The sequence below is a fragment of the Mus pahari genome, chromosome 23 (assembly GCF_900095145.1).
Source record: "Mus pahari chromosome 23, PAHARI_EIJ_v1.1, whole genome shotgun sequence".
Classification (NCBI taxonomy): domain Eukaryota; kingdom Metazoa; phylum Chordata; class Mammalia; order Rodentia; family Muridae; genus Mus; species Mus pahari.
Window position 1 is genome coordinate 40499224 of NC_034612.1, and position 25202 is coordinate 40524425.

The window sequence follows — 25202 nt, forward strand, 5'->3', positions numbered from 1 at the left end:
TAACACATGATCTCGTCATAGCAGGGTGGTCCCGGGTAACACATGATCTCGTCACGGCACGGTGGTCCCGGGTAACACATGATCTCGTCATGGCACGGTGGTCCCGGGTAACACATGATCTCGTCATAGCACGGTGGTCCCGGGTAACACATGATCTCGTCATAGCACGGTGGTCCCGGGTAACACATGATCTTGTCTTAGCAGGGTAGTCCCGGGTAACACATGATCTCGTCATAGCACGGTGGTCCCGGATAATACATGATCTCGTCATAGCAGGGTGGTCCAGGGTGGTCCAGGGTGGAGGCTGGGAGCAGTCCTCTGATGAGATGGTCCAGTTTATCCTAAAAACACCTTCACTTTAAACTTGACAGTGATGAACAGCAACGGGACTATTTAATGGAGAGACGGGACCTTGCCATTGATTTCATCTTTTCTTTAGTGTTAATAGAAGTCTTGAAACAGGTGAGTGACTCATTCACTATCACTTTCTATTAACACTTTGTAAGACTGACTACATTTTAAAAGTCTGAAATTGTGGCTTATGAATTACTGAGCAATGTGGACCCTGTTTATTGATCACAATAGGCCATGTGTCACTGTTGGAGTGACTGCTATAGACAGGCTGTTTAATAGTCTCTTCCAAGTTCAATGTCATCTTTTTTCTTTTCAGATCCCCCTTCATCCTGTAATAGACAGCTTAATACACGATATTATTAACTTGGCTTTCAAGCACTTTAAATACAAAGAAGGGTAAGGTGATTTCTCTCCTTATTGTATTGACAACGTTGAATGCTAACTTCTAGGTTAGCTCATTGATCCTTTCCAGCCACCTGACACCTAACTTGTCTAATTCTGTCTCACTCAGGTACCTGGGTCCCAACACTGGTAATATGCACATTGTGGCTGATCTGTATGCAGAGGTCATCGGAGTGCTGGCCCAAGCCAAGTGAGTGAGCACCGGCGCCCTTGAGCCTCTAACTTACAGAAGCATTTGCAGAGTTTGGTATACGTGCACATCCTGAAGCCAACTAGCGCCTCCTTCAAGGCAGGTCCAAACTGCCTCTTCCATCTTGGCAGTTGGGCCAGATCCCAGCACATCCCTTCATTTCTGGCCACTGTGTCTTAAGAAAGAAAAAAAAAAAAATGGGTGTGAACAAATTACTTTCTCTCTGCTCAAATATTCCAAAGACATTTTTTAGTTTAGTTTAGTTTTGTTTTTCAATCCACCAGGACCAGATAGCTATTTACAGGCTATCACCCGTAAGTGGGAAAATTCCATTCTACAATGTCCCTTTTACTACAGACCTTGCTTAATTCAACTGAGCTAAAAATGTCCCAGACATTGTCATGGAAACAAGTCAGGGGGGAAATTCTCCTTGCTAAATTTATCTGGCCCCGTGATACTTAGCAGGCTAGAACAGGGAGCCATGTTAGACCGTGAGCACTGATAAACTCATTCCAGACGGGGTCACACCCCACCTGCCAGTCTTCATTCTGTTCAACCCAGAGGCAATCCAGTCAAGAGCCTGAATGTCTAGATCAAGTACAAGGAGCTAAGGACATGGTGCGATTTTAGGCCAAGGAAACAGCTTATGGCGAATGATGTCCCAGTCCCTGTGAAGCGCAGTCCAGAGAGGGGGGAGGGGGAGGGAGGGAGAGAGGGGGAGGGGGAAGGGGAGAGAGAGAGAGAGAGAGAGAGAGAGGTTTGTCTTCAAGGGATAGAATTCTTCATGACCATTAAGTTAGTGCGTCCCTCAACCCCCATTAGAGAAGCGACTTTTTGCAGCAGATGTCAATAATTGATCAATGTACAGAGTAAGATACTACGGCATGCTTGCTCTAAGTGAGACAGCCATATCATCCTCCGTGTCTCTAAGGTCCAGGAAGCATCAAGGAAGAGAGAGCAGAAAGATGGTTAAGGACCAGAGGTAGTGTTTGCCTGCCGTGACAGTGTTTGCTGGACACGGCAGGGCTGTTGCCCCGTATGAACTCGAAGCAGCGACGGCTCTGTGTTTAAGGCCTGAGTAAGATCAAGCCAGCCCACATCCCCACATGGATGGGGGAAGGACTCGCGAACCCTCACCCCTGTCTGAGGAGCAACTGGCAAACCGATGGCTGCTGCGGAGAGAGAGAATCAGGTTTCAGGGATAGGGGGTCTGGAGAGTCTGGCCCATGCTGTCTAGTGCCGGCAGCAGTGTGTGAGCGCAGTGGGCATTTTAAAAGTGCCCATGAAGTCAGAAAGGAGAAGTAACCCGGGGGATAGGATAGGAGCCGGAGGGAGACCGCTAACTGGCTCTCACCAAAACACATTAGATACAAGTGTGAAATGCTCAAATGATAAAAAAAAAAAAGTTCTTTAAAAAATTAAAAATTATCTTAAAAACAAGCCATATAACTTCATCTGGAGAGGAAAATGCTTAGTATTTTTGGTACAGGTCTCCTTGCTGTGTGCACTTGGGTTTGGTCCCAGACCCCTTGTTCCCATGGAAACCAAAGCCTGGGATGCTCATATCCCATGCAAACAGCATATGCAGTCTTTCCACGTAAGCTTTGCTCTTCTGCCATACGCTCTGGGTAACCTATAACCCCTGATACCGTGTGACTGCTGAGTAAATAGTTAACACGCTGTATTGTTTAGGGAACAGTAAAAAGAAAAAAAAAAAGATCCCACCCCCACTCCAGAGAAATGAAATTTCCTCACTTAGCATAGAAGTGCATAATTTGTCAAAACAAATTTTTGAATGTCTTTGTCGTCCTCGTCATCATCATTATCATCCTTCTATTAGGGGGCACAAACAATTGGCAAGAGTCGATTCTCTCCACTGTCAAGTCCTGAGAAGTAAACTCTAGTCCTCAGGCCTGGCAGCAAGCACCTTTATTTCCAAAACCATCTCGCTGGCCCCTCCAAAGCGTTTTCCTAATACAGCAACTTCACCTAAGCCAGGTAAAACCATAAGAGCATAGAAAGTACAGTTCCCCCCAACATGGCTTGCGTTGAGTTTGTCTTCTCCCTGATCCATCTTTCCAGCAAAGGAGTTGTCTGCTTTCTCACACAGGAAAACCTTAACGTTAGAAAATGGCAGGGGGAGGGGGGATCTGGAGGGCAAGGTACTGATATCAGAGAGAAGTATCAAGGTCAGTGACAGGCAGTCACAGAGGAGCACCAGATGAAGGACATATTAAACGACAGGGGCTGGAGAGCTGGGCTGAGGTTCAGAGGAACCGAGTTCGGTTCCCAGCACAAGGTGGCTCACAACCACTTGTAACTCCACTTCCAGGGGATATGGTGCCCTCTCCTGGCTACCACGGGCACTGCAGGCTGTTGTGCTTGGGTCTCAAGTATACTTTTTAAAAATCTATTATGATCTTGTGGTTCCTGAGTCACCAGGGAAAGGAGGAATGATGCACTTCAGAAAGATTTTCATTTAGTTGAGTAGTGAATATATTTGCATTAAACTGGATAAAGCTGCAATTATCTGGTCGTTAGTTCATGCGTACCCAGAAATGATCTTTAAAAGAAGAGATCAATATGTATATTTGCTGACTCAGACTCTGAAAAATCTCAGTATATTTGTAATTATACTAGCAAAGTTCTCTCATGTCATAACACGGAAAGTTTGGTATGTTAAAATAACAAAATAAATGTTTATACTTCTCTTAGTTTTTATGAATAATGCATACTACTGCATATTGTCAAATAACCACCCTTAGATAGGCAGGCTCTGAACAAGTTGAGAAACAACTTCCCAAGTGTGCTTGCTCAAGCCATCATCCCAAAACTCAGGTGACTGGAGCAGAAGGATTGCTGCCAGTGAGAGGCCAGGCTGGACTACAGAGTGAGTTCCAGGACAGCCTGGGCTACACAGAGAAACCCTGTCTCAAAAAAACAAAAAAGAGACAGAGAGAGAGAGAGAGGAAGGGAGGAAGGAGGGAGGGAGGGAGGGAGGAAGGAAGGAAGAAAGGAAGAAAGGAAGGAAGGANGGAAGGAAGGAAGAAAGAAAGAAAGAAAGAAAGAAAGAAAGAAAGAAAGAAAGAAAGAAAGAAAGAAAGAAAGAAAGAAAGAAAGAAAGAAAGACAGACAGACAGACAGACAGACTTCTTGGGCTGGAGAGATGGCTCAGTGGTTAAGAGCACTGACTGCTCTTCCAGAGGTCCTGTGTTCAAATTCCAGCAACCACATGGTGGCTCACAGCCATCTGTAATGGGATCTGATGCCCTCTTCTGGTGTATCTGTAGTGTATTCATATATATGAGATAAATAAATAAATCTTTTAAAAAATAAAAAAAATACCTCAAATTATAACACGTTCATTTCATTCGCAAATTCCTTAATCGCTATCATTCAAGGTTAGGCGGTTGGTTGGTTGGTTTCTCATCAGTAATGTATTGATGTTTTCAAAGTCAGTTATAAATTTAAAAGATACTCGGGCCAGTCCTCTCCTAAAGTGTTCCAGAACTCAGACAGCCTGTGAGACGGTGTCAGCGGGGCAGTGTGCTGTCTTTGTTGTCATCTGATGCAAGCTTATGTCAGCATCACATGGGAAGCATCTCTATGTATTCAGGGATGCCACATCATTTCACTGGTTCTACTTTCTGTGTTATCAAGAGGGGGCGAAGGGGTACATGACAGTGTGCTCAACTTGCCCCTTTAATAAAGTTGAACCAGCTTATTCTGATTTTAGATGGAATATCGCTCCTGCCTCCTTGTGACTTAGTTATTAGGGCTCTGAGTTTTAGCTGAGTTGGTGTTTAACCTTTGTAGTGGCAGTGCCTTGCCTTTAATGCTTGCCTTTAAAGTCCGTTTTGATATTGAGATGTTCAAATATAGCACTGATTTCTTCCAAAGCGAACTTTAGTTAAAAATAGGTTTTCTAAGTACTTCAGTTAAAATTTGATACAGGTGTTTAGACGATTGCTTCCAAGATTCCTAGATTTCAAAACTAGGGTTATCTTCTCTTTTCCTCCATACCTATGAACTATACAGTTTAAAACAAAGGCTCATCTTTATTCATGGTTTTCTTCTTTCTTTTTTTTTCTAATGTGTATGGATATTTTGCCCTTGTGTGTGTGTGTGTGTGTGTGTGTGCGCGCGCGCGTGTGTGTTCCATATGTGTGCAGTACATGAGGAGGCCAGAAGAGGGTGCCAAATCCCCTAAAACTGGAGTTACAGGTGGTTGTGGGTGCTGGGAATTGAACTCAGGTCCTCTGTAAGAACAGCTGGTGCTCTTAACCACTGAGTAATTTCTGCAGGCCCCTTTATGTGAGTTTCATAGAATACCACAAATTGAGTCATTGTTTAATTATTGTATATGCTAAATACAGCACCAAATGAAGTATTAAAGGAAAGATCATAGATAAACTTGTTTCTCTAAACAACAAAAGAGGGGACCATTATAAAGGAAATTAGCCTTTAACTGGAAATAGATCTGCAGGTTGGTTGTATCCTAAAATAACATGTTTGTGTCATGTGGGACTTTTCACAGTAAAAAAAAAAAAAAAATAGTCGCATCTATTTTTAAATGAAAAAGTAAAATTTTAGCCACTGCCTCATCGTATTGACGTACTGAGTTACGTAAGCAGCCTGCCTTTTTCTACCTCTCCTTGTTAGCTGTGGATCAGGAGTAAAAGAATAGATGTTTACCTGCAGGCCTTTTCTATGAGAAGGGCCTGTGTTCAACGGTGAGAAATGAATTGATATTAATTACACATTCTGACCGTGACCACTCTGAGACACTCCTCAGTGATGTCCTCCGAGTGGGTGCACAAGGATGTGTGCAGCTTCTGCTTAACCACCTCCATGTCAGCAGACTCCCCGCTCCTAAGCAATTAATGTGCTCAGCATCACTGAGTACCTACTGTGTGCCCGACTCCTGAAGCCTGCACCTAGCCCAGAGGTGTCAGACAATAAACATTAAAGGAATGAACTGTAACACATTCAAGTTGAGAACCTTTCTGCCCGCCCTCCCCAGCCCCTGCTTCTCTTTCTCTTTCCTAACTCCCTCCTTCCTTCCTTGCTTGCTTGCTTCCTTCCTTCCTTCCTTTTCCTTTGGTAGTGGAAATTGAACCCAGGGCCCTTCATCTGTTAGTCCAGTGACCGCCGTCATTGAACCTAGGTCCTCAAGCATGCTGGGAAACACTGCTACAGGTGCACACCCCAGCCCTCTTCCTGTTATGCTTCCTTACAGGCTGTTTCTTTTGAAACAGGATCTCTCTAGGTTCCCCAGGCTGGCCTGGAACTCTTGCCATCCCTGGCAGACTGCAACCCTTAAACTTCCCAATCCTACCCCAGTCTCCCGAGTAGCTGGGACTTCGAGACCTGTACCATAGGCCAGGGTGCCACACAGATGTCTGTGTGTTCATAGCGGGTTGCCCACGTGATATGTCAGGATACTGTAACAAAGGCAACAGACCTGAGAGCTTTACTGACAGACATTTATCTCTTCAGAGTTCCAGGCATCAAGTTCAAGGTACTGGCAGGGCTGATTCCCCTGTGGGGAAGTAGCCTTCACTGCGGCTTTACCTGTCTGTGTTGTGTTCCCATTATCTTGTCTTTAAAACATCCCAGGCATATTGAGCGAGGGCCCACGCCAGACAACCCGTCTTCCCATACCTCTTCAAGGGCCCCATCTCCTAGAATAGTCACACTCACTCTGTGTGTGACTTGGGGGTACGGGGGAAAGGCATAAGGAACCCAAACACTAAATCTAGGCATGGGCTAGAAGATATGTTTTCGGGGAGTTTTCAGACCTTGCCCACATAGGGAACATAATGAAACAATCCTGGATTCAGCCTTCATGTGTCACTTGGGATTAAGAGGAGGGAAGTCTGAGCTCAGCCATGGCCTTCAGACATCAGCTCCATCATTGATCAGCTGTCCAGCTTTATTAGGTTTTGAAGCCTTGACGTTTGAGAAGGATACAACCATGTCCCTTCACGGGACTGCCCTGAGGATCGAAGAACTACTGTGTGTGGTTGAAGTGCTGTAGCTTCCTCCTAGATATCTGCTTCTCTCTATGGTCATATTTGCCATCTTAACATATGTGTGTGTGTGGTATATATATTTATATGTAGTGTACGACACACATATGACATAGAAAAGAATGGTGTCATCGGGATTTCGCATTTATGTTTTAAAAATGTTGAGGAGTACAATTCTCAGTTTCCACTCAAATGAGCATTTCCTGACACCAAATCAAGCTTTCTAAATTTAATACAATTTACATTTTAATCTTTATGAGTGTCTTCATCTGAAAGACAAAACCACAACTTTACAAGCCCTGTGTTAATTTATAGAAAATGATATACAACCAATACTTCTTCCCTTATTTCCCAAGTATTCAGGAAACGTCAGAGAGAGCAAGATGGGCCACTTTGAAATGTTGTCCGGGAAGTGGGAAATGCCACCGCAGGTCAGGGGTGAGCCCTTAGTCAAGCCAGCAGCCTGCTGGAGAGTACCTCACTCAAATGCATTTACATCTCCGCTCGGACATTAACACCTCTGCTCAGCTGCCTTCTGGAGAAGAATGCAGCAGACATTGGAAACCCTATGAAACATAAGATTTAGTAAGCTTCGACCGGGAAACACAGTGCAGGCCCATCCCGTGTCTGCTAGCGGAGTGTCCCTGCGCCCTCTTCTGCGTCCTGTCACGGGTCCTGTGATTTCTCCCTCAAGGACAGCAGTTGCTCTGAACTCCTCAGATCTGGGTAGCTCCAGTTCATGATCACAGTTGCCCTTCCTAAGTTAGGTTTGCCATATTCCCTCGCCTTCTCTATTGTGGAGATTATTAGTTCCGACCCAGGGTCCCTACCCCGCCTTTGATCATTTAGTCCCTGGTCCCTGGATAAAAACCACACACAGCCTTTATAGTTACAATAATCCTTAAACAGTCCGGAGCTGGCCTGATACCTACCTCCATGCTGTTAGACTCTACTTTCCTATCGATAACCCCGAGTTACTACTTACTGTCTTCCATCTGGGCTGCTCCTAACACCAATTGGCCAGCCCTCAGCGCCACGTTTTCTTTATTCCTAACTCATGGTGGCTTCTCCTTCTCCTGCACCTTCTTCTTCCTCGTGTTCCCTCTCTGGCCACCAAGCCCATGAAACCTAAACCCTACCTATGTCTCTTCTGCCCAGCTATTGGCTGTTGGCATCTTTATTTACCAATCAGAAATAACTTGGGGGCGGGGTCACTTAGCGTCTTACTGTGCGGACTCTCTTACCTCTGGGGCACCAGTCTTGGGGGCCCGATGTTAGCATTAGGATACAAGCAGCATCAAGCCAACGCTACACTCCTAGCCTGGAGAGTGAATCTTTTATTATTATTTACTAAAGTCTTATTATAAAGAACCCCCAAATAAAAAAACTCCATGGGCCAACATTAACCAAACTCAGAGTCTATGCATCTCAATAAACTCCTTACAACATGGCCCTGCGGAGCTTCGCATTGGAGCTTACATTTTCAGATATGTCGTAGACCTGAAAATCTACGACAGAGTTAGAACTAGAAAAGCAATTAGCTTTAGTTTTTTTGTTTGTATGTTCATTTGAGACAGGGACTCTCCGGCCGGCGAGATGGCTCAGCGGTTAAGAGCACTGGCTGCTCTTCCAGAGGTCCTGAGTTCAAATCCCAGCAACCACATGGTGGCTCACAACCATCTGTAATGGGATCCGATGCCCTCTTCTGATGTGTCTGAGGACAGCTAAAAGTGTACTCATATTAAAAAATAAATAAATCTAAAAAAAGAGAAAGGGAGAGAGAAAGAGACAGGGTTTCTCTGTGTAGCCCCTGCGGCCCAGGAGTCACTCTGTAGACCAGACTGGCCTCCAACCTGCCTCTGCCTCCCAAGTGTTGGAATTAAAATCATGTACCACCATACCTGGCCCAAACAATTAGCTTTATATCCTTGATTTAAATTTTAAAAAATGATGTTACAGGTGTAGTTGGTATTAATCAGCTTTTTCAACAATACAGAGAAGTTGACAGTAGGCACTGTGGCTTTTGGATCTGTCTTCAATCACCAGCTCAAACTCTAGAAGCCCATACCACACATAGAGGACAGGTCATTCTTATTTATTTATTCATTTATTCTATTTATTCATTTACTCATTGTTGTAATTGTTGTTATTGTTGCTGCTGTGGTACCAGGGAGCCGGGGCTTTGCCATGCTGTGCCAGGGCTATTTCACTGAGATGCATCCCCAGTAGTTTGTTCTTTGAAACAGTTTTATCATGTAGCCCAGGCTAGACTCAAGCTAACAGTTCTCTCCTCTATCTGTGCCTCTGCCTCAGGAGTCACAGGCATGTGCTAGCCCTTCATCTTCTTCTCTCAGATATAATTTCAACTTTCCCATTACTGGACTTTCCCTTCCACTTGAAAATATTTTTTTTCCATAATCATTAACCTAAAATTATACAAGAACAACAGAAAACTTCGGCAATGGAAATTGGGGTATTTTAGGCATTATTTGAGAGACAGATCCAAAAATTATTTGTGGTCACTGTCAGAAATAGCTGATCCCATGAGCTGCTCCCAGATGCTCGCTGTTGGACACTCTGGGCCCTAGGGACCTGCCAGTATTTTGGTGGTAGCTAGGCCTGAGAAAATGGACGGGTATTTGTTTGTGTGTTTGGCATGCTCAGGTTAAGATCTAAACCATCGTGAGAGGGACTAAACGACATCTTAGCTCCGTCTGAAAGAGATGCTGAACATCCATCCCATTAAACAAAGGAGGGAAAGGGGCCGGCTGGACTCCGTCAAATGCCAGGGGTCGAGTCCTCGTGATCTGACAGCCCTTGTGTTTCACCATCACTGTGCCCAGCCACCCTTGGACACTGGATGCCCTCATGATAGTGACTTTCTTACCTGTTACTGAGTAAGTCTTTTATGTTTTCTCAGGTTCCCTGCCGTCAAGAAGAAGTTCATGGCAGAGCTGAAAGAGTTACGGCACAAAGAGCAGAGCCCCTATGTGGTGCAGAGCATCATCAGCTTGATCATGGGGATGAAATTCTTCCGGATTAAGATGTACCCAGTGGAGGACTTCGAGGCGTCCCTCCAGTTCATGCAGGTGAAGTCCCCGCATGGGAGCCACACATGTTTCCCTCATGACGTTCCTTCCAGCGGAAGACTGCAGCTAGAATGTGGAAAACCCACACAGGCAGTGCCGGACATGGAAAGGGTCAGCAGCCAGCGCTCAGACTTTTCAAAGCTGCGCCACAACACGCACTCAATAGAAAGCTTATTTCACATTATAGAAGATGTTCACAGTGCCGAGGGTTGGATCTAGAGCCTCGTTCACGCTAAAAAATCTCTCTACCATTGAACTACAATCCCAACACTTAAAAAAAAAAAAAAAGATTTATTTATTTACGAGTACACTGTAGCTGTCTTCAGACACACCAGAAGAGGGCATCGGATCCCATTACAGATGGTTGTGAGCCACCATGGGGTTGCTGGGAACTGAACTCAGGACCCCTAGAAGAGCATTCAGTGCTCTTAACCACTGAGTCATCTCTCCAACCCCACCCCAACACTTCTTACAAAGTTTTTATTGTGTAACTGCATCTCTCGTGGGTGACTAGGTTGGTCTCAAACTTGCAACCCTCCTGTGTGAGACCCCCAGCTCACATTTTGTATTTGCGTCTTGTGCTTGCCAGCACGATGTAGTCTAAGCTGCTTACGATGCCGGACCATGTCAGTAATGGCACCTTCTGGGCCAGCCACACAGCCAGCAAGGAGACCAGGGACTCTTCTGTGCTCTGCCATTGTGGAAAGTTGAGGGTCTTAAGTGAAAGTTCCCTTTGTGATACTTTGTACTTAGATTGAATTTATTGGGGCCATTAAGTCAAAGAGTATTTGCAGCAGGAAGTGCACCCGGCTGCGGTGGCTCTGTCTTCTCCCCATTGGCTGGGATCCGACATCACAGTCTTTTTAGAAGGTTTTAAAAGACTCAGCAAAGGAAATGAAAAGGGAAGCGGGCAGCCGCTTCAATCCTCTACATTCTGAGAGTATGGCAGGACCTGTGGTAAAACAAAGGTTTATGGGGGAACGGGTGGGGGGGGGTGGGGGGGGTGGGGATTGAAGCATTTGCATACAAGATGGAGATAAAAATGTTAATTTATTGCAAACACGAAGTTTCATAGTGTAGAATAGAAAAGACAAAGTGTTTATTACACTCCAATGGCTAAACCCGAAATTACCAATTGATCTAGCAGGCCCACTCCTCACACCAAATAAAGTGAAAATACAGTCCACACAAAGGCTTGAAGTATTTTTAATAGTAGCCAAAAATTGAAAGAAGTTTAAATATCTCTCAACTTGTAAATGGATTTAAAAAAAATAAAAAAACATGGTATGCCCATACAACATGGTAGTAATTTCACTTAATGAGTTCCAGCTATCTGTTGCAAAATAGATAATCCTTAAAACATCATGCCAAATAAAAGAAGCTAGTGTAAATCCTAAAGATGGGAGGAGTCCAATGACCCAAATCATTGTGGCCAAATTAATTAAAACAAGCAATTATGCCAGGCGGCGGAGGCGCACGCCTTTAGTCCCAGCACTTGGGAGGCAGAGGCGGGTGGATTTCTGAGTTCGAGGCCAGCTTGATCTACAGAGTGAATTCCAGGACAGCCAGGGCTACAACAGAGAAATCCTGTCTCAAAAAACAAAACAAAACAAACGAAAGCAAGCAATTACTTAAAGCAAGTTATTTGTGTACCCAGGCTGCCTTGCCCTAAGGCGGGATTCAAGAGGTCAGCATTTTAACATGAGGAAGTCAAGATTTTTATAGCTCAGGGGTAAGGGTCTTCCAAATGGGGGATTTGATGAGCCAGGGCTACAGGAGCAGAACAAGTTAGATGTAAGGATCTCCTGGAAGGAAGACATGATTGCAAGGTGGTTGTAACAAGGAAGTCATTACAATGGTAGGGTTGCAAGATGCTTATAATAACTTTCTGAAACAAAGATATGGTTACTGTTTCCTCAAACAGGCAGTCCAGAACCATTTGTAGTTAAGGTTACAGGTGGGTCTAGCCTAATCCTTGAGAAATAGATTTAACCATAAGTAGGATGAACCCATGTCTTCACGTAAGAAGGCATTCACCGCCAAGAAGGAGGCGGGCTGGTTCATCACTAGAGACCAAAGGCTACAAGTTATCTGAATCCCTTTCATGCAGTGTTCACAGCAAGCACATTTGCAACAGAATGTATCTTAGAGTAACTCTGTTGCCTGGGTTGAGGAGCCCCGGGGATGCTGAGATTGAGAGAGACTGCCAAACTGTCAGAGTTCCCAGGGCGGGGGAGGAGGGGTGAGATGAATCACTAAAAAGCTGTAGGTTGGTCACAGAATGGGAACGACTGTAACCATAGAATAAGACTAGGAAGTAAACACTTTAAAGGAGCGAGTTGCATTGGTGCGTGAAACGTATCTCAGTAAAGCTAATATGTAGGGTGGGGGAAGGAGGTCTACTATATATCAACTATATCTACTATATATCAACCTTCTGGGGTTGAATTCAGGGCTGGCTCCTTTAGCACCTCCCTGACTCCGCCCTCACTTGCCTTGTCTGCAAACGGTGATGTCACTAGCCTCAGGGAGCCGCTCTCAGGTGCCTGTCAACTATTGTCAACTCTTGAGTTACCAATGCACGCATCCACCAGGCTGGAGGTGCACACCCTTGGACCCAGCACTTGGGAGGCAGAGGCAGATGAATCTCTGAGTTTAGAGGCCAGCCTGGTCTCCAGAGCGAGTTCCAGGACAGCGAGGGCTACACAGAGAAACCTTGTCTTGGGGGGGAGAAACAATCAAAAAACAACACACAAATCTATGCGTGTGAATGTCCACGTGGGAGATTATTTACATACCTGTGCAGAATAGTACAGGGAAGGGGACCAGGTCCCCGGGCGCCAGGGGCTCCACCCTATAGTCAGTCAGTCTCAGGGACTTCGTAGGCTCGGGTCATCCAGCCTAGGATGAGATTGGCACAATGATACACTGAAGACCTTAGGATTTTTTTTTTTTTTTCCGTTTTGCTAGTATTGCTAATAGTGGTTGAAAATTGAACGGTAAGGGTTGATGGAGACATAAACAGCATAATTGAAGACAGCACCTGGAAGCCATAGGAAGTCACTAATGTAAGGAGGGGCAGGCCGACCCTTCCTCCAGAACTAGCCCCCAGGCAACCAAAACCACAGTAGCTTCGTCGGCAGAGAGTGGGCAAGTGTTCCCGGGGATTCCTTACCTGAAGGGAAGCCTTCCAGCCTTGCTTAGGGAGTGATGGGTGTAATAAACACACCTAGAATGTCAGGCCCTGAACGTGAGCACTTCTGTGGGAAGAAGGCTGTCCTGTGTCCTGAAGTTAGACCTGACTGGAGCTTACTGCTCTCTTTCGGGATTTCCGTATGTGGCCCGATCAGTGGTCCAGGACCCCACAGAGGGTGAAGGAAACCATAGAAATGTGTTAGGAATGAATGAATGAATGAATGAATGAATGAACGAAAAGAAAACAAGTCTTGGAAAGGGCCTCTGGTCCTCCCAAGCACTTGGACCCCACATGAATCCTTGAAGATCGTGGCTTTGAATAGATCTCAGAATGTGCTGTGTCCTTGTACAGGATAGTTGGGTTTATTTAAGTGCATGCTCACGCGGATTTCAATCTCCTGTTTCCTCCCTCGCTCTCCTCCGTCTGCTTCCTAGGAATGCGCGCATTACTTTCTGGAGATCAAAGACAAAGATATCAAGCACGCCTTGGCTGGGCTCTTTGTAGAAATCCTCGTCCCCGTGGCTGCTGTGAGTTGAGTTTTTCGTTTCTAACAACTTCTTCAACCTGGATGGCACACCCAACAGTTGCCTGAGGGGGAATGTTCTCACAAGTCTCTCTCTCTACCGTAGGCTGTCAAAAATGAAGTCAACGTCCCCTGCCTCAGGAACTTTGTGGAGAGCCTGTATGATACGACGTTGGAACTGTCCTCTCGGAAAAAGCATTCCTTGGTTAGTAACTACGGGAGAAGGCAGGTGCTCTCCCAAGTGGAGAGCCTGGAGCATCTTGGGAGAAGGTGACTTGAGAGTGGGAAGTATCCGCACACGGGGAGAGCTGCCTCAGCCTCGCCCATCTCAGAGCTTGTGTTTAGCACAGGCCCATGAATAACTGTGATAAACGGGGATTATCCCACACCCTCCTCAGAGGAATTTTCTAGTCCTGTGGATTCAGCTGTTTATTTAGAGATTGGCTAAACTGAGTTTCTGTTTGAATTTCCGAGAAGTTTTTCAAATCTAAAGGCTAAAGTTTATAATAATGGTTTCTCGTCTCCGTCCCGGGAATGAGCCTGTGCTGGCTAATTCCTATCTTGATGCTCAGAATCAAAACTGAGACCAGAAGGAGCGAGAGATGACCCCACAGGTGAGAGTCTCTGGTTTATAAATTGGCAGCAGTGTGCCAGCTATAGTCATGATAGTGTAGGGAAGTCTGTAGTTCAGTAGCTGGCCACAGGCCGAGCCTATGCTAGTCTCCAGGGCCTGAGCATTCCTGTCAGGGACAGTGGGCAGAGTACATCAGAGTCCTCTAAGACTAAGTTCATGTCAAGAACCATGCTGAATTTGAAGCATGGACCACAGGAGCTTATCCATCAGCCCCAGTTTTTTGCTAGTCCAAGGGAATAGGTGTGTTTCCCTTTAAGTCTCCCCTAGCCCTCGAGGTGTTTGCTACCGGGCTAAGCAAAATAATGGTGAGCTGTGTGTGCGTGTTCTTTGGATGGCTGCCTGTCGCTAGCTTTGCCGTCTTTCCAGTTTGCTGTGGCAAAAGGGCCCAGTTAGACAGGAAAAGCACAGTAGCACCTCTGTTTATTCTCTCATGAACAAATTCCTGCCGCGCTTACATTTGTCTTGGTAGTGTTTATACCAGGACTACAAGCGCTCTTTCAGGAATCCCCCGTAATTACAGGAAGATTTCAGGAAAAGGTAAATATATATAAATATATTTACTTTCTTCTGCATGTACATGTATATACACACACACACACACACACACACACACACACACACACACACCTGCTACTAAGACTAAGACAGACTACTAGATATTTATGAGTGAGAAAGCCAATAACATTTTCAAACTGAGTGTACCCTCATGGCTGTCATAGCTTCTCTGTTCCTGTGGTAAAACACTGACCAAGAGCAGAAGAGGAGAAAGAACCATTTATCTAGCTTACAGGTTATAATCTGTTATGGAGGGAAGTCAAGAGAGGATCTGGAGGCGTTAACTGAGGCGGAGACCATGGAGGAATGCTACTTACTAGCTTGCTCCCCAGAGCTTGCCCGGTGAGCTGCTTTTTTTATATAGCCCAGGACCCATCTGTCTAGGGATGGCACCGCCCACAGTGGGCGGTGTCCTCCTGTGTTAATTAATGATCAAGACAGTGTCTCATGTAACACCCACAGGCCAGTCTGATAGAGGCAGTTCCTCAGTTAGCTTCCTCTTCCCAAGTGACTCTAGTTTGTGTCAAATTGACAGGAAAAAACAAAAACCGAAAACAAAAAGCGGCACGATAGTTGTTTTATTTCTGTGGTCGTCGAGAGCATAGTCTAAAATTCTAAGTTTGCTTTGAGAGTTTGTAAGTGAAAACGAAGTTGGTCAATCAGCTTTCTTTATCACTGGACCCGAAACAGACATCTTGCTGGATGTATAATATAAGCTGGAGTTCTAGATGCTTCTATGCGGTCATCATCAGGAAGCACCCATGAGTTCTTGTGTTTGTACAGCGTGCATTGCATTCATTTGAGGCCGCATGGCCACAGAGGACGTGCTGAAGCTTTGGGCGCAGTGAATGTGTGTTTCCTGGTCTGTTGAGCTGCCAGTCACCCGTGGCCTCCACTGCTTTCTCCTCAGGCCTTATACCCGCTGGTGACCTGTCTCCTCTGTGTCAGTCAGAAGCAGCTGTTCCTCAACAGGTGGCATGTTTTCCTCAACAACTGCTTGTCCAACCTTAAGGTTAGTATTTGTCAACTCGAATTAAAACCACTGTATGCATGTGTGTATCTCGGGATATAATTGATCTAAGTGATAGGTGCATCTGAGGGATAGGAAATGAAATGATCATTTTACTTAGCTAATCTGGACATGTGAAATGATCTCAGATACCCTGTGACACTTCTGTCCCTTTTGGTCGAGGTAGATATTTTGGAAACAAAGTCCCTGTTCTGTGGAAGGATTGCTCTGGCAGAGGGCATCGCCTCCTGCCATGCTTGCCTGTGATCCGTGTACTAAACACTTCCTGCTCTTCAGGCAGAGAGCACGGGTGTTGGGAGATAGGATGTGTAAAGCCACAGCCCCTGGGACAAAGGAGCTCTAATAAATAGCTATAATAATTGGCTTTGAAATGGACTTTGAATCAAATAGAAACATTCTTCCAATTTCAGTGGCCAGCCGACACAGGGCAACTAGATGAGAACCCTCTGTAACAGGAGGGCGGATTCTCCTGGTGTGTTGATGCTTGCCAATAATCCAAACCCTGAGAAGCTGAGGCAGGGGAATCACAAAGTTGAAGCTAAACTGAACTATATATAGCAAGGCCATTTTTCTTTTTTTTTTTCAAAAAAAGGAAACCAGGGTCTGGAAAGATGGCTCAGTAGTTGAGAGTGTCAGCTGTTCTTCCTAGGATCCAGGTTCAATTCCCAGTATCCCCATGGTGACTCACAAATGTCTGTCACAGTTGTGACAACTCTAGGTGCAGGAGATCAGATGCCCTCTTCTGGCCTCTGTAGCCTGACACATAGGTGTGACACATAGATGCACATGCAGGCAAGATACTTAGGCACATAAACTAAAATAAGTGAATCTTTATAAATTATTTTAAAAAATAAAGCAGAAAAGTGCAAATCAAGAGAGTTTGTCACAAATTCCAAAGCTGGCTCAGCTTCTATCTCTGGCTCAATGTTCGTTACTTTCATTAAAAAAAACAATAATAACTAAAATTTCTTGCATATGCTTATACATGTTGCCTCATTTTGTGTATATGTATTTTTTTCCCTCCAAGACATTTTAATTTGGAGAAGTAGTTAAGATTAATTATGTTATTTTGTTATTTACTGTAATTATAGAATAGTGTACATGGGCCTGATCTCAGAGCTCTAAGAGCTGATTATGAAATCCAAGATTGCAATCGTTCATTTCCTTCAAGTTGGCAGCGAAATCTAACAGTGGCAGGTAGAGAATGACCCTCTCAGGGACGGGCGAGCTGAAATGCCTTTCAGGGTTACACAGGGGTTACACAGTATCCACTCCCGGGCATGCAGCTGAGGACTTAGCAATCGGCTGCACCAACTAAAGGCCTCCTTGTACCTTTCCCTATTTGAGGAAACTCAGTGTCTCAGTCAGGGTTTCTATTCCTGCACAAACATCATGACCAAGAAGCAAGTTGGGGAGGAAAGGGTTTATTCAGCTTATACCTCCACATTGCAGTTCATCACCAAAGGAAGTCAGGACTGGAACTCAAGCAGGTCAGGAAGCAGGAGCTGATGTAGAGGCCATGGAGGGATGTTCCTTACTGGCTTGCCTCCCCTGGCTTGCTCAGCCTGCTCTCTTATAGAACCAAGACTACCAGACCAGGGATGGTACCACCCACAATGGGCCCTCCCCCCTTGATCNAGACCAGGGATGGTACCACCCACAATGGGCCCTCCCCCCTTGATCACTAATTGAGAAAATGCCTTACAGCTGGATCTCATGGAGGCATTTCCTCAAGGAAGGCCCCTTTCTCTGTGATAACTCCATCTGTGTCAAGTCGACACAAAACCAGCCAGTATACAATGTGTCTTTTAAGATAGAAAGGGGCCATTTCCTTCAAAACTAACACAGAATAGTTTTTGTCATCAGAATGAAAGTGAGAGTGATGTAGGAAGAGGGAACCTCAGCTAAGGAATTGACCTCCTCAGGTTGGCCTATGGGCAAGTCTGTGGAATCTTCTTGGTTAATGACTGATTGGGGAGGGCCAGCCCACGGTGGGCAATGCCACCCCTGGGCAGATGGCTCTAGGTCCTATAAGAAAGTAGGCTGAGGGCTGAGAAATGGCTCAGGCACTAAAGGTTAGACTCACAACCAAAAATGTAAGCAAGCACGCAGAGCAAGCCTCGAGGAGTGAGTCAGTACACATCCCCGCTCTGCAGACTGCATCACTCCTTGCCTCTGATTCCTGTTGGGCAGTGGGTGTGGAGGAATAAAGGGAGTGGGAGAAGACCCACCTCCCACCAGAGTTCCCGTACTCTGGGTAGGCAGATTTGGGAGGACTGGCTCATGCTTTCCACGCGGCCCCGGGTGGGTGTCTGACTGGGGGAAGCCACTGGACTCCAGCTCAGTGGAGAGTGGACGAGGGTCCTAGGGTCTCAGTCTCAGGCATCCCAGATACTGCTAAACACTGCTCGGTCATCCCCAGGGCCGAAGGGAGGAGAGGGCAGGGTGAGGGGGGAACTGGGTAGTTCCCATGCGGGCAAGAGTCCTTGGTCCTATCTGTGGCTGGAGCGCAGGAAGGCCTTCCTTCGGGAGTTTAGACGCAGCTCATTTGGGGAAAGCCTATCCCATCATTCAAGCAGAGAGCAGAGACAGTCTATGGTTTTAGAGCTTTATTGTAGAAAGGCCAGGGGTTAGGGGAGAAGGTAGAAAGAGGGAGACCACCAGCCATGGCCACGTGGGGGTGAGGGTGAGGAGAGAAGGAGGTCTAGAGAAGAGAGTAAGAAAGATCAGAGCTTAAAGAGAATGAGGAAGGACCAAGCAGCCCCTTTTATAGTGGGCTGGGCTATCTTGCTATTGCCAGGTAACTGTGGGGAGGAGCATACCTGGCTATAGTCAGATAACTGTGGGGGTGGAGTCTAGCCACAATGCTAGGAGCTTGAGACATTGTCTGTGTGACTTATAGTCACAGAATTATGGAGTTGGGGGCTCTGTGGTGTCAGGCACCTGTTTCTGGGAATGTGGCTCGCTGTTCCGTCCCTTGTAGAGTTTTCTAGTGGGTCGCTGGAGCAAGACTCATTGAACCAAAATACGCTGCCTATCACAGCCCCACAGGTTCCTTGGCCAAATGATGGACTGTAAGTTAAAGGCCCAAAACCTTTTCTTTCTCCAAGTTGCTTTTGGTCCATGTTTTGGTCACATGCAACAGGAAGCAACTAGGATAGAATTTATGTTTAATGATTAAGAATGCTTATAACACAGCTTTCTGGATATATTGAATACATCTGGGGTTAAACATTAAAATATTTTGTACGATGATTTATTGCTGTGGCCAAAAGAGCCATTTTGGGGGTTGACCCAAGTTGCTTTTGAAACAGAGCAGGGCAGCTTACTCTGAAAATTAATGATTTCAAAATTAGAATATTTTTTAGTGCTCCTGTCAAAGCTTGGCAGAAGAAACAAGTAAAGGGTTATAAACTGCCCCAGGAGAGATACAAGTGTAGGCTCAGACAATGTTTCCCTACACAGGCATTTCACGCTAGAAGGTTCTAAAACTAGAAGCTGTAAGATCAGGATGAGCCTGTGGGATCAATGCTACGGAGACTGGAACACGCTCAGTTCCAGTCTCCAGGGTGTACACCATGCCCACTGTTGCTGTCTTGGAGTGGGTTTCACAGGGGAAGAGCCCCGTGTCAAATGTGAGCAGTGGACAGACTTCATCTGTGAAGAGCTCTGGGTTGTGTTTCGTAGAAGTCTTGTACCCCAGGAAACATGGAAGAGCCACTTGTTAGCTAAGATAAGGGCAAGGAGTGGGCTGGTGAGATGGCTCAGTGAGTAGCCTGTAACCACCTGTAACTGCAACTCATGAGATCTGACGCCATCTTCTGGCCTGCATGGGCACCTGCACCCATGCTCACACATACGCACTTAAAGTATGGATCTTTAAAATGTAATGAAACCCAGGTATGAGAATGGGCACCTATGATCCCAGCACCAGGGAGCCTGAGGCAGGAGGATTGCCATCTTCCCAGCCTCCTTGCATCCCACTTCCCATCTTGACTTCTTTCATTTATAAATTCAGTATCAGGGTCTTGTTCTATATCCCAGCCTGGGCTATATAGATCTTTAAGCCAGCCTGGGATACATAACAAGACCCTGATTCTAAGTTCATAAATAAATGCTAGGTTATCTACATGGATGGTAAACTGCTAGAAGCCAATGACCCAATGGGAAAGGATATTCAAAAATTGCTTGAAGAATTCCAAGCAGAATAAAGTCATAACATTTAAATCTGAGCCTGGTACGAATTAGATGTGACTGTTCCTAACGTCATGAATACATACAACACATTCTAACATTCTAACCCCTGCCTTACACATTCAATAGGGAGGAGATGCCTGAAGAAAACTTGGCTTAGAATATAAACTTTACCTTAAATAGCTTCAGGGGTTTTTATTTTCTGTTACACAATTCCATTTGAGAAGGGACCAGACCCTATTGCGTGTACCCCCTTCGTAATCTTCTCCCCCACTCCCCTCTCTATCCCCCGAATGCTTCAGGGTAAGGGGCCCCATTTTTGCATCCTCCATGTTACCCTGGTAGCTTCCGCTGGTATGTTCTGCAGAGCCGAGCTGATGAGGGTCAGCGTGACTTGTGTGAAGAAGAGGGCCGTGCACACAGTCGCATGTAAGCCCACCCATTTAACATCGACGCCTTAGCCTGTCCACAGCATGAGACAGGACAGGCCGAGAGGAGCAGGCTGCATTGGGGGGCACAGGCAGGAAGTCTCTGGTACTTATACTTAGTGAATGTAGCCACCCATATTTATCAAAATGCCACTGTGGAGTGATGGGGACTTACGGTTCCTTGTCATTGAGGTATCACCCTTCAGGTACTTCTGGTCAGTGTCTGTTATGTCTTAGGTTAGAGTCGGGAGAGGGAGAGGGAGAGGGAGAGGGAGAGAATACAATTGATGCCTACATTTGTGTCAATCATACAACACTTAACTGAAAACGAGGGGACGGGCTTTGAAAAGTTACTGGTACTTTTAGAAGGCCATGTTCATTGCACTGATTACTGCATGCTGATTTCTTATGCTCCAAGCTGTGTAGTTGGAATCATTTCAAATTCTCTTTTCTTTTTCTTTCTTTCTTTTTTTTTTTTAAAGATTTATTTATTTTATGTATGTGAGCACACTGTCACTGACACACCAGAAGAGGGCATCAGATCCCATTACAGATGGTTGTGAGCCACCGTGTGGTCACTAGGAATTGAACTCAGGACCTCTGGAAGAGTAGCCAGTGCTCTTAACCCCTGAGTTATCTCTCTAGCCCAAATTCTCTTTTCTTGAACAATAACAATAAAATAATGTACCAGTGAGGCCCAGAATTTTTTTAAGGGAAATAGAGAAACCTTAGAAGTCAGCAAATTCCCTTACTGAGCTGGCTGGGTGGTTAAGAGCACCTGCAGGTCCCATGGAAGGAATAGGAAGAGCGGGTTATATAGTAAGAAGGATGATATCTGGGGCCTGCTGGCCAGGCAGGATCTTCCACATAGAGTCTGCTAGGGTAATTTAGGGAGTTGCAGAAGGATGCTATGATATGAAGGGTGCCTTACCTTGAGGTGGGGGCAGAGGTGGTCCTGGTGGGCAGGTTCATAATGACCCTCAAGTTCATATGCCTATGGAGGGCTTTAAATACAACACGTAACTTATTTCTTGTATTCTAAGGGTATCATTTGACCATACAGAGACTAAAAGAGAGGAGACAGGCTGGATGCGGGCATCACTGACAGCGTCCTGAAATGGCAAACTCAGATACTACTACCTACCGACTCTCTGGGCAGAACAATAAGTTTAAGCCAACCACATTGCTGCTCACTTTTTAGGAACAATTGGAATATTTTTTTTAGTACAATAGAAAATACTGTCCCTCAAGAATGAACAGATAGGGGCTGGAGCGATGGCTCAGTGGTTAAGAGCACTCACTGTTCTTCCAAATGTCCCGAGTTCAATTCCCAGCACCCATAGGTTGGCTCACAACCATCTCTAATGGCAGTTTGGGGATTTGATGCCCTCTTCTGGTTTCTGCGGGTATTGCACCCTGGTGGTACACCTACATACATGCAGGCTAACGTTTTTTTTATACACGTACAATTTTTTTAAAGTTGAAATTAAACTAAAAGGTACTGAGGAAAGGCACTGGAACTGGAGATCTCAGTCCACAGTCAGATTGAGAAGATATAGGCTGTCACGGTTCACAGTTCGAGCTCTGGCTTACGGGAGAATTTCAAATGATAGGCTGCACTAGGCACGCTGAAAAGGGACCTTTGTAAGGGAGAGTGCCACCGAGACTAGAGACAGGTAGATTCAAACCCACACCAGCGAGTTCAGAGGCTGCTTTTCATCACAATGCAAGAACACCAGAGACAGACCGTCCGTCTGGACTGCATAGTCTTGTTAAATGAGAGGAGAATTTACATGTAACTTCATTAGTTACAACCCTATTTAACCAATCAAAACATTGTACAAATCAGATCGTTAAGATGCAGAAAACTTTTAAACTGTATACAAACCGGCACTTCTCCAAAGCTGGATCCCACCTCACTTTAAGCTAGCCGAGTACATGTAACATTTACATAGAAGGGTAAACGTGCGAGAATATGAAAAACTTTTGTAAAAAAAATTTTGCCTTTAAATATTAATATATCTGTTGCTCTTATTGTTTTTTAAAATCTGGTGCTGGGTACTGGATTTAAGCATTGAGCATGATGGGCGGCATTTAATCCACAAGCTACACCCATAGCCCCTATTTTGCAATCTCTTTTTTTTCTTTAAATTTTCTTACAGGTAGATTTTGTATTTTGAGTTATACTTCCCATGCACACCCCATTCCTCCCACTTGCCTTTCCCCCGCCCCTTATTCCTTATCAATTCCCTCTGTCTCCCAGGTAATTTCACTTCTACTTTTATTTAATATTCACAAGCCTTATGTGACTGTATAAAACTTAGGATCGCACATGTGGCCTTTCTGGGACTGGCCTAATCCTCTCAATTTGGTTATCTCTGATCGCAATTTGCCTACAGTTAACTTAGCTTTGCACCTCTTTATGGCTGAGAAGAAATCCTACTATTTATTGCATCTTCTCTATCTGTTTCCCATTGCTGGATGCTGCAGGGACCATTGATGTGCATGCTTCTCTGTGATGTGACCAGGTCCTGGCCTATGGCCTAAGTCAACCAGGGTGTGGAGTCTGTGTAAATGTACAGGCGTACTACAGCTGGGTCTGACAGTGGAACTACTTAAGAAGTCATGGACAGTGGAAATTAGATGTGCCAGATATTAAAATGTATGGTAATTATATTAGTTAAATTAATATGCTAGTCACATTTGGGTGGACAAATAGAACAATGGATAAATAAATAAAATAAGCTAGGAGCAGATACAAATACATAATAATAAATAATAATGTGCAATAATGAATATTACCATATCAGTATTAATTAAGTTTGTTATTAATGTTTGCTTTATTTATTATATATTACAATAGTGTATAGTATAACCTAGTAATATTAGTACTAAAACAAACTGGGAAAAGATAAAGATACAAATACTCTCCTACCCTACCTTAAGAAACAGGAGCTAGGGCTGGAGAGATGGCTCTGTGGTTAAGAGCACTGGCTGTTCTTCCAGAGGTCCTGAGTTCAATTCGTAGCACCCACATGGTGGCTCACAACCATCTGTAATGGGATCCGACACCCTCTTCTGGCACACAATTGTACTCGAAGATACTCATACATTAAATTAAGAAAAAAAAACTTAAATTTTTTTTCTCTGTGTCTAGGTTTTAGTATGGTATATAGTATATCTTAGTCTCACTGAGTGTGCAAGAGTAATTAGATGGAATGGGGATAGAAAAATCAGAATATCTTCATGAAAAGATGTCATCTATCAACGGAAGACCATCCAACTCTTCTATAAAAGCTATACAGTTATACTGGTTGCCTGGCATCTCCTGAATTTCCATTTTGGCAAAAGACAGAGCAAAGGCTCCCTATGGCATTCCCCTATCTCACTATCATGATCACAACCATGGATTATTTATCCAGTGAACACCAGGAGGCAGATGGTCCAGGTGACCCAGATGGTGACATATGCCTTGTATGTGCCTATCTTCAACCCGGTTGGCCTTCCCCACGCTCGGGGAAGACTCTCCTACACAGGCCACGTGTACATTCAACTAGTAACCTTACAGTTTGCATTCTGTTACAGAATAAAGACCCCAAAATGGCTCGAGTTGCCCTGGAATCTCTCTACAGATTACTGTGGGTTTACATGATTCGAATCAAATGTGAAAGCAACACGGCCACTCAGAGGTAGGGACGGGCGGCGTGAGGGAGGGAGGGGTGAGCTGGGCGCATGCAGGGTGAGCCGGGCACTAGAGTCAGGCGTGCTCAGCCACCACACCGCACCCGGGGTTCTCTTTTATGGACTCCCAAGCTGGCCTGGCTAAAACCTGCTCAGAGATGACGGGTCAAGTCCTTCGAGACCCGAGGCTTCAGAACTTCACCACTGCCTTAGTGGTCGGTCTTCTTAGCATCAGCCTCCTCCGGGATGGGGTCTGCACAGGGTCTGCTTCTGTGTAGCACGCGGCACTTTAAGGAAGGAAAGAGCTGCTATTTACCAGCTTCCCTGGGTTTTCCAAAAGAAGAAAAGAAAAGAAAAATAGAACCTCTTCCTAGAGTAATTGTGCCAATGGAATGGGCCGAAGTGGTTTGGTTTCTTTTTTGTTTTGGGGTTTTGGATTTTTTTTGAGGTTTTTGTTTGTTTGTTTGTTTTCTGTTTGTTTGTTCTTTGTCCTCTGATACTAAGATGAGATTTGCATCATCCCCTGACACTAGATCTCAGCTAACCTTGCGTGTTTTCTCTTTTTCACCTGCCCTTATCTTGTAGCCGACTCATAACCATCACCACCACGCTTTTCCCCAAAGGGTCCCGCGGCGTGGTGCCCAGGGATATGCCTCTGAACATCTTTGTGAAGATTATCCAGTTCATCGCCCAGGTAATGCCCATATGTCTGCAGCGGCCCCTTTAGGCGTAGTAATCGTGTAAAAAGGCCACAAGGATCCTTCGTACTGCCGGACCTCTTAGAAAGGGATTGCTGCCGGGGCGTGGTGGCGCACGCCTTTAATCCCAGCACTTGGGAGGCAGAGGCAGGCGGATTTCTGAGTTCGAGGCCAGCCTGGTCTACAGAGTGAGTTC

The 25202-nt window shown here is 45.3% G+C and overlaps 1 protein-coding gene across 10 annotated transcripts in view; it reads left to right on the top strand.

Annotated features, from left to right (window-relative positions):
- The window catches only part of Fry (FRY microtubule binding protein), a 398256-nt gene that overhangs the window by 240677 nt on the left and 132377 nt on the right, over positions 1 to 25202 (top strand). For all 10 annotated transcript variants that reach the window (XM_029533782.1, XM_029533775.1, XM_029533774.1 and 7 more), the window contains exons 5-13: positions 372 to 462; positions 671 to 750; positions 866 to 946; positions 9899 to 10067; positions 13698 to 13790; positions 13893 to 13991; positions 15886 to 15987; positions 24213 to 24316; positions 24894 to 25002. In XM_029533782.1, the coding sequence (XP_029389642.1) occupies positions 372 to 462; positions 671 to 750; positions 866 to 946; positions 9899 to 10067; positions 13698 to 13790; positions 13893 to 13991; positions 15886 to 15987; positions 24213 to 24316; positions 24894 to 25002 (928 nt within the window). The remainder of the gene's footprint in view (positions 1 to 371; positions 463 to 670; positions 751 to 865; positions 947 to 9898; positions 10068 to 13697; positions 13791 to 13892; positions 13992 to 15885; positions 15988 to 24212; positions 24317 to 24893; positions 25003 to 25202) is intronic.